At 40.4% G+C, this 10,161-nt stretch overlaps 1 protein-coding gene across 9 annotated transcripts in view; it reads left to right on the forward strand.

Annotated features, from left to right (window-relative positions):
* LOC116989588 (myelin expression factor 2-like) overlaps positions 1–9,848 on the forward strand; it is a 31,655-nt gene extending 21,807 nt beyond the window's left edge. For 5 of the 9 annotated variants that reach the window (XM_033047116.1, XM_033047118.1, XM_033047120.1 and 2 more), the window contains 5 exons: positions 3,391–3,519; positions 4,210–4,272; positions 6,300–6,667; positions 7,928–7,979; positions 9,251–9,552. In XM_033047116.1, the coding sequence (XP_032903007.1) occupies positions 3,391–3,519; positions 4,210–4,272; positions 6,300–6,667; positions 7,928–7,979; positions 9,251–9,414 (776 nt within the window). In that variant the 3' untranslated portion in view covers positions 9,415–9,552. Of the gene's footprint in view, positions 1–3,390; positions 3,520–4,209; positions 4,273–6,299; positions 6,668–7,927; positions 7,980–9,250 lie in introns of all 9 variants that reach the window. The other 4 variants (XM_033047114.1, XM_033047115.1, XM_033047123.1 and 1 more) reach the window with 4 other exon arrangements.
* Positions 9,849–10,161: the final 313 nt, after the last annotated feature.

A 10,161-nucleotide genomic window follows, 5' to 3' on the forward strand; every position in this document is an offset into this window, starting at 1 on the left:
TCAGACATTCCTTGCATTCATATCTAAATAACCTTCCTGGATTGAAGGAAACTAGAATATGCTGTGTGGGGGCTCAGTTGGAAAGTTTAGATTGGGTTTGAACAGGCTGGTTAAACTTTCAAAGTGGGTTGGCTTAAATAAAGATGCTGTCGCTTTAACCTCTGGTGTTGGTCCCAATCTGTCAGGGCACACAGGTGACTGGGCGGTGATAATTATGGGAATTTGCAGCCATTTCAACCGCAGCCAAACCAGAAGCTTCATTCAGGAGTGGGTCGCAGCTCCCCAGCTGACGGGACCTGTTCTTACTCTCTTTGAAGGAGGTGCCGCCCGCCCCAGCGATTGAGCAAACGTGGAGCCAACCTGTAATATGAGTGGGAGTATTTTCTCAGTCAGACTTTGTCAACAGTTGGGGGATCTGGGGGGGGGGGAGAGAGAGAGAGAGAGAGCTGGCGATGCCAGACGGAACATAGAAACATAGAAAATAGGTGCAGGAGTAGGCCATTCGGCCCTTCGAGCCTGCACCGCCATTCAATATGATCATGGCTGATCATCCAACTCAGTATCCTGTACCTGCCTTCTCTCCATACCCCCTGATCCCTATAGCCACAAGGGCCACACCTAACTCCCTCTTAAATATAGCCAATGAACTGGCCTCGACTACCTTCTGCGGGAGAGAATTCCAGAGATTCACCACTCTCTGTGTGAAAAAAGTTTTCCTCATCTCGGTCCTAAAAGATTTCCCCCTTATCCTTAAACTGTGACCCTTTGTTCTGGACTTCCCCAACATCGGGAACAATCTTCCTGCATCTAGCCTGTCCAACCCCTTAAGGATTTTGTACGTTTCTATAAGAACCCCCCTCAATCTTCTAAATTCTAGCGAGTACAAACCGAGTCTATCCAGTCTTTCTTCATATGAAAGTCCTGACATCCCAGGAATCAGTCTGGTGAACCTTCTCTGTACTCCCTCTTACTCCCAGCCTGCAGTACGCTGTGGAACAGTTTAAACACGACCCATTAAAATCTGCCCTTCGGCCACTCGGCAACCTGGGCTGATCTGATCTGACAGCCAGCTCGCTGCATGCCCGATCCTAACGCAGAACCTCCACAAACCCTTCGGGCTTCGGGTAACACCTGCACAAAGAGCCTCTCTCCTTCAAAGAACCCCGAGATGGCTGGGGGAAACGCACCGCAACCGCCGCAAACTTGGAACAGCACAGGCCCTCCAAGGGCAGGCATTTCGCAGTTAAATGTCTTATATTGGATTGGCGGCTCCTTCACAGGGCCAACCCTGTACTCCGTTTTCCTCGGAAATGAATCTTTGCCTTAACCAGAGCTGCCAAGTAGTACGGATTTTCCGTATTTTGTACGGAACGCGATCAGGATACGGATGTACGGATTTGCTTTTTAAAATACCGATTTTTTAAAAATCAGCCCGACTTCATCTTGTTGCTTAAATGGAAGGATATAAAAAGTCATACTGTACCTCTAAAAATTATAGCAGATCAAATCTATTTGTATATTAAATTTCAAGATCTGGAAGCTTTAATCTGCCTGTCCCGCTCCAGGTTTAAACAGCGCTGTCAGTTTAACTGATTTTCAGGTACTAGAATACTGAAATGCTCTGACAAAACCTGGCAGCTCAGCTTAACATTACATTCACACCGCTTGTAGGTAAGCATCAGCCCACATCACACTGATACAGTCGCTGCCTGCCTCGGAATAAACATTTTTAGACATAAATTATCAATAAAGATAAGAAAATGTTTCAAACACAAGTAATATTTTCTTATTCCAGTAGCAAACTCATTAAGGATTAAATGAAAATAATAAATTCTTTAACTTTTTGAATATCTCATAATTGCAGATTAATGAACTGAACTAGAACTGGGACTGTAAGTAATGTGTAAACAGCAGAACAAGAAAGGAAGCTATTGAGTTGATAGAATTCTAGATTAATTCCTTGGTAGAATAGTTAACAATTTGTACACAGTTTATACAGTGCTGCGTTCGCTTTTTTAAAAAATAATCGTGAATGACCTTTGACAAATCCCATGATTCCTTGCGTTTATCGGAATACCGAACTCGCATATTGACCTCTAACTAATTACATCTTGATGTAGATGACTGACCAAACACGTGTTCATGTGTTAACATACGTCCAGCAATGAAAGATAACTTTTAAGTGTGGATCTGGAACAATGTATGAGTATTATTCTTGGAATGAGTCTACGCTGCGTCCAATTGTGTGAAAGAAGAGCTGTTTTTTAGGTGTTATAATGTATTTGAAGAGATGTGTCGAATATTGCAGCATGGTTTACTTCCAAAACAATTGCATGAGAATTAATTTGACAGTTTCTCCTACACTTAAATATATGGAATAGTAAGACCTTTTTAAATTAGTTGGTGGGGGTGTAATTCATCACAGCTTAATTAGGAATTGTAATTAGATCAGTTTTTGGAGCCCTGAGTAACCCTTACTAATTAAAGCAACTTGCTACCTTGGCTGAGATCACCTATTTCTCCGCCAAGCTTTTACTTTTACTCGGCACACTAGGGGCTTTGGTGCTGGGCGGCAAATTTTCAAGATTATTGGATGTCACTATTAAACCCCCAATGATTTTTTTTTTTTTTCTGCTGTGAACTTGGTTTGTCTTGGTCGAGTGGAGGGACAAGTCAAACTTGGGTGACTGGGGAAACTGCCTGCTGAGCCAGATATTGGGCCATCAGGATTTCGAAATAATTGGATGGTGGATTCTCATGGATTTGCTGTGCTTGGAAACCTATCAAAATCTATTTCAAACTTGTAAATAAACTAGATTAGCAAATGTATAAAGGTCTGGGTTAATTTTTGTACTGAGAAGACCTTAATGTATGATAGGGAAATTGTTAAGACTTGCATATTAATGTACAGTTACATTCATTTGTAGATGCACACAACTAAGGACTAGCTGGGATAACAATATTGGTGTTAAAGGGATTCTATGATTGGCCTTGAGTGTATAAGATGAATTAGTGGATTGTGGGTGTGAAAAATTAGAACATTGATGTGATACCAGCTTATGTTGAAAATATACTGATTAACAATTGGCCTTTTACCTGGATAAAAGGTTAAATTAACAAGCTGGTGTATAGTATGTATATCCTCTAACCCATTATCGTTACCAGAAAGCACTGGAGTTAGAATAGAAACACTCAGGAGGCTAGACGGCATAATCAACAGGGAATGTTAAGTCTTTCCACACATGCTGCCTGGTTTGTTTTGCGCTTCCAGTATTTTCTGTTTTTGTTTCTGATTTCCAGCATCTGCAGTTTTGTTTTCCAGTATAGAGGTTGATAATTCAAAAATGTGTACCCTTTCACCTCGTTATCATTTTTAAAAACTTATTACAGATATGTACCAAGGCGGAATGTACGGGGCTGGCAGCGGTGGAGGAATGGGTGGCAGTGGCTTTGATCGAGAGTTTGGCAGAAATGATATGGGGATGTCACGTGGTTATGGCGATTCTTTTGGAGGAATGGGTAAGTTGCATTCTTTGCAAAGCAGTGCAGATACTTTAAGGTTTAATTGTTACATGTATGCACCCTTAAACGTGCCAACGTGCTTATAGAATCAGGCCTGTTCTGAAAATCCAGCCCAAAATTGTTTAAATTCATTTGTAGCACCTGTTATAAGGTCTACGTTTTCTAACTCAGCATTAAGCACTCATTCCTTTTTTAATTGCATACATTCAAATTGCTGAGGGAAATAATTCTATGCGTCAACAGTATAAATAGTGCTTTGTTATAAATACCCTTAAATTACTTTAAACCATTTTTACATTCATTGTCACCTTTGATTTCTGCTTTTGTACACGTAACTTGCATAACGCATAATTACACATAAATGTCAGATTTCTGAAAACTTGCCCTCGAAATTTTACAGATTTTTAGCATGAGTGAAGTTGGGTCACTTAGAGATGCTTGAATTTATCTGATTCTTGCAGGTCACCTTTATTGCAAAAGTTATGCACTCTTGATTAGATTCCCAATTTTAGATGCATTGATTTGATTAAAAAAATAAAATAAATTAGGCAGTTCCAAGTCAAAGTAAACTTGTGGGATATTTCCAACATAAATCTTGTAGATTTAAAACTCCAAATAGGTTCCTAAAGTAGCACTTAATTTGGAGAATAGTGTACATTAATTCTAATTTGCACATAATCTATTTAGCTGGCGGAATGAGCGCTGGTGGTGGAATGGCTGCTGGTACGCCAGGCATGGCATCCGGAATGGGTAAGAACATTTGTGGTATTTGTTAGTCCATGTATTCGAGAGGGAGTTAGATACAGCTCTTGGGGCTAACGGAATCAATGGATATGGGGAGAAAGCAGGAATGGGGTACTGATTTTGGATGATCAGCCATGATCATATTGAATGGTGGTGCTGGCTCGAAGGGCCAAATGGCCTACTCCTGCACCTATTTTCTGTTTGAAAATTCAAACTAGGTAAGCAGCTATATGATTTGGTCCCCTTTTTTAATGTTAGTATTGCAAATATTGTGATATGGATAGTGTAGAATAAAAATTAGATACATACCAGCTTTTCAAAATGAGAAATTAATAAGTGTGCAAGTCCAAGTGTTTTTCCAGGCTTCTATTTCAGTCAAAGAAGGGCTTGTAATCTCTGATTTAAAAAAAAAAAACTTGAATTGAAGTAATTTGGATGCCAGTAGCAGATCAGGATGGTGATAGAAACCCTGTAGGCACTTTTATTTGAACTATGCAGTTAACATTGTTGACAAATGTTATGCCATCATGCAGAGTTGTAGAGGTTGGCTTGGGTGCAGAATTAAAACCTGATCCCTTTCCTGATCTGAAATGATTATGGTGACTTTTTCCAAGAAACCCTCACACATACTGTGAAACCATTTGGTTGAGTCACCCCAACATTTAAAATCAGATTCTACAACTCATGATCACGAGTTTGTTTCTAAAGAACCAGCAACTTCCAGTCTGAGGACAAAGATCCCGCCCACCGCTGACAAAGTTGACTCATTTTGAACCTGATGAGCTAACTGTAACACATTGGGTTAGACAAAATGCTGGAGTAATTCAGCGGGACAGGCAGCATCTCTGGAGAGAAGGAATGGGTGACATTTTGGGTCAAGACCATCCTCACATTGGGGTTGATATCTGTAGTCTGGCTCTAAAGTACAGTATTAGTGATGCATTAAATATTGATTTTCTGCTTTGTTATGGATTAATGTTACATGTTTGTAGGAATTAAATTCTTGTATTATATTCTTGTGAAATGCTAGAATTCAGGATGTGAAATGTCAGATTATGTAACTACATTCATCTTCCGCTTGGTGGAGCTTCAAGCTCCAAAACCTACAGCAGGGGTCAGCAGCCTGTTCTGCATGGGGGCCAGGACCCGTGTCTGAGCAGATGGCGGGCCACATCCACGCTGTGATTAGCTGTTGAGTGAAAGAGGGGGGTTTTGGTTGGAGGATGGAAGAGAGGGGGTGGGAGAATAGGGACAGAGCCGACAGGCGCACGTGCGCACACACAGTTGATACAAATACTAGAAACACTATGAGGCGACTGTACATGCTTATCACTCAACACTCACCCAAATCTGCGGAATCTGAAAATTTGCAAGAGCACCAGTGGATGAGGAGAACGTACAGATGAGCCAGCCGCAGGTCATGAAATATTGAGAAGCGCGCCACTCTTGTATAATATTTTGAGCAGCTGATGCAACGCGAGCCGCGGTGTCGTCAGCCGCTGTGTCGCATACAGAAAACGGGAGCTATGGAATATCTGAACTAACAAACACGCATTGGGGGAACAGACCCAACGGGTCTGCACTTGGTCTAGTAACTAATAAAAAGCACCACTGATTACCAAATATATTAGTATTCTAAATGTTTCTTTTTTAGTTCTTTTGTTTTGGATATTTCTTTGTGTTTAACATATAAATACATTTGTAGACTTTTATAAGGTTTTTTATAACATTTTTGATTGACTACCTTGTAGCACCGCTGATACAAAAAAAAGTAAGCGATCGTAGTTTTGCTGCGCTCACTGTCTGCGCTTGCTCTAGGATTCTAGATGACGGAAGTCCTCAGAAAATAAATAATACGCCGTGGCCCGTGGGCTGTAGGATGCCGACTCCTGACCTAAAGGTTTCCATTTGGATACCAACAATATAATTGTGCTTCATCCTGACATTTTGTGGCCCAAATCATTTAAGAGCAGACATTTACACCCAAATTCCCTTTTCAAGTTAAGTTTTTTACCCTGTTTTTCCCTTTTTAGGTATTGGAATGGGTGCAATGAATAAAATGGGTGGAGGTATTGGCATGGATAACATGGATCGCATGGGACCCGGTATGGATCGTGCTGGTCTGGGAATGGACAGGATTGGATCCAATATGTCTTCTGGGATGACATCAAATATTGATCGCATGGGAGCTGGAATGGAATGGATGGGCCAGAGTGCTGAAAGAATGGGTGGTGGTGGTGGTGGTGGTGGTATGGATCGCATGGGTACTGGAATGGGCGGCGGTTTCGACAAGTCAACAGATATGGATCGCAATCGTTTCAGTGGGAACTATGGAGGTTCCATGGGCAGTGCTGCAGGAAATATTAATTCCAGGAGAATCTGTCAAATATTTGTTCGAAATGTGAGTATCTTATCCATTTTTAAGAATGTTGAAAGTAACATAATGGTAAAGAAGCTTGTTTCAGTTGTGTAACTTGGTCAGATTGGAAAGTTATAAAGTGCTTTAAAAGTGGAGAAGGCTGAAGAGATTTATCAGTTGGGAATAGGATTTTAATAAATTGATTGACTACCTGGTACCTCCTGGGTTTTGGCACTCCTATCCAACCCAACATGAAGTCATTTCACACACCAATGACTGGTTATGGAATGGTTCTCCGAGCTGTGAAGTTAAACATCCTCTTCCCGAAGTCAATGGCTTCTATTTATTGGTTCACTTCTGCCTGTTATGTTTCACCCAGATCCATAATCTAAACTATTTTCTCTCTCCATCTCTTCACCACACCCCAGTGATTTAAACAACACGACCGGTAATTCCTGGTCTGCTAGCCTTATCCTTCCAATTTGAACAGGAATATGAAATGAGGGACTGTCTAGTCCAGTAATCACTATTTTTCAAGTGCGGTCCACTTTCACTGCACATGTTTACATACTTAAGGCTGCATTCGAAGGCTCGTCTTGCTTAGTGCCTTTCTCCATGCGTCCCACCCTGCAATCCATGCAGTGCTGAACACCTTGACATAATTTTCTCGCATTTCCTCATCGTTCTCCAAGATCTCCTGCACTTCTTGACAAGCCTGCCTGAATTCCAAGCCACAGTTTGATCTCTTGTTCCCAGCAACACACCCCATATTATCAGGTGTGCTTTAGCTTTTAATACCCATGGCCCTATTAGTGTTTCATCAATATACTTCACTTCATTCCCAGCTGCACATTTGGCCCTTAGATTAGTTATAGGCACATGGCCCCAAAATGTTGCTTTGATGACTTTCATTTGAGCCAATTAATTTCAGAACTGTAATCTTTATAGTATTGAATCAAGAAGGTTCTCTTAAATGCTTCAACATTTCCCACCTTTCTGACTTTAGCACAATCACTGCCCCAGTGTTGGGATAATTAAACTCCTGACACTTGCATTTCTCCATAATTTCCGTGTTGATTTTCTCCCAACTCCTTCCATTTATAAAATGTAACCAGATATTATGTAGCACTTTTGTTTCCCCTAGAGCGTAAAGTGTATATAAAATTAGATGAGATATTCTGGCTAGTCTAATGTTGGGACCCTTTTCCAAACTTTTAATTGTTCAAGTTATGTGATAAAATCAAGGGCAAACTATACAAACTCATTTATTTTTCTTCTCTCCTTTCACTTTATTTTCTTTAGCTCCCATATGACATCACTTGGCAAATGCTGAAGGACAAATTCAGTGAATTTGGTAAGTTCATTGATTTTTAACTTTAAAAACACTGACCTTGTGGGAAATCAGTTAATTGAATAACCCCTTTTAATTCACCCTCAACTCTGATAAACTTGTGAGGGATTCAACTGGTTAAGGAGACAGGAAGTGTCTATAATCTTATGGATTGTTGGAGGTTATCGCATTTGTCAGTATTAGTTTTTGTACTAAATCCAAAGTGTTTCAAACAAAGTGCCCAAGTGGTGCCTATTGTTTGCCAAAAAAAGTCAAAATATTTGAACTCCAGCTTCACTCCAGAATTTGAGAAACTTGATTGCTAAATTGAAGTTCTCCTCATGGAAAAAAGACAGTAACTAAGCGGGTCAGGCAGCATCTCTAGAGGAGGTGAATAGATGGCGTTTTGGGTCATGACCCTTCAGATTGATTGTAGTAGGGCAAGAAAGCTGTCAGGGAGGTGGGGGCAGGACAAAACTAGGCAAATGATAGCTGAATACAGGTGAGGGGGGTTTGATTTGCCAGATGGTTGGACAAAGGCCAGAAATGAAATGGCAAAAGGGTGCTATGTAACAAGATTAGAGGTGTGAAAATGTGAAACCAATAGAAGGGAATGAGTAAACATAGAAAATAGGTGCAGGAGTAGGCCATTCGACCCTTCGAGCTAGCACTGCCATTCAATATGATCATGACTGATCATCCAAAATCAGTACCCCATTCCTTCTTTCTCCCCATATCCCTTAATTCCGTTAGCCCTAAGAGCTATATCTAACTCCTGCATACATCTAACGAATTGGCCTCCACTGCCTTCTGTGGCAGAGAATTCCACAGATTCACAACTCTCTGGGTGAAAAAGTTTTTCCTCATCTCAGTCTTAAATGGCCTGTGTCTTAAACGATGACCCCTGGTTCTGGACTCGCCCAACATGGGGAATATTTTTCTTGCATCTAGCCTGTCCACTCCCTTAAGAATTTTGCATGTTTCTATGACCCTCCTCTCATCCTTCTAAATTCCAGTGAATACAAGCCCAGTCGACCAATTATTTCATCATATGTCAGTCCCACCATCCTGGAAATTAACCTGGTGAACCTACGCTGTGCTCCCTCAATAGCAAGCATGTCTTTCCTCAAATTAGGAGACCAAAACTGCACACAACACTCTAGGTGCGGTCTCACCAGGGCCCTGTACAACTGCAGCAGGACCTCCTTGCTCCTATACTCAAATACTCTCGCTATGAAATCTTCACTGCCTGCTGTATTGACCTTTTACTTATGTTTTTTTTTTTTTTAATCTAGGATATGTACATTATGCAGACATCAAGATGGAAAATGGCAAGTCAAAGGGCTGTGGTGTGGTTCGTTTTGAGAGTACAGATTCTGCCGAGCGTGCCTGCCGGATGATGAATGGAATCCGACTTTATGGCAGAGAAATTGATGTTCGACTTGATAGAAATGTTTAAAATCCATTTTTAGTAGAATTTTAAAGACCAAACAATAAAACTCCCTTTTTAGTGTTTTTTTTGTTCCATTCATAAAACAATTGAATGGACAGTTTAACAATGTGCACATTGCATTTTGTTTTTTTTAGGTGGAAATACACGTTTGCTTCTGTATTAGTGATTCATTAATAAATGTGATTTGAGGAAAATTTGAGTTTTGTGATTTACATTTTAGTACAAATTAAATGTGGAAGTTCCTGCCAGTATTTTGCAGTAGTTAATGAGTGTATATTTTGAAGTGCATCACATTTAAACTTTACACTAATTGAAGTCTCCGCAGTTAAATTTGTACAGCACGTTTAAATTCCATTTACGATGTCTTTAAAATCCATACATTTTGGCATCAATTATAGGATTCATGGATCTTTAAATAAATTCTGTTCAGCTACATCTTGTATGATGCGAGTGATGTTTTTTTTTCCTTTTGCTGTTAGAGTTTATTAAGTGGGGTTTTGTGGAGAGAGAGAGCTTGCTCTAATCCAAAATCAGTGGGAACAAGCCGCAGAGTGACTGCAGTGGTTCCAATACACAGTGGCTCGAAACTGCCTTTTAGGAATGCTGGCGGGTCGATGGGTTTAATGTTAGGTTGACAGCATGTATGAATAGTGTAAATTGTACATTTGCTACTTTAAGGCAATGTTGAGATTAAACTGATTTTCCCCACTACAACAGTACCTCTAATATAGTGCAGTTATGGCATAAAAACTG

This window comes from Amblyraja radiata, chromosome 29, assembly GCF_010909765.2.
Source record: "Amblyraja radiata isolate CabotCenter1 chromosome 29, sAmbRad1.1.pri, whole genome shotgun sequence".
NCBI classification, from domain to species: Eukaryota; Metazoa; Chordata; class Chondrichthyes; order Rajiformes; family Rajidae; genus Amblyraja; species Amblyraja radiata.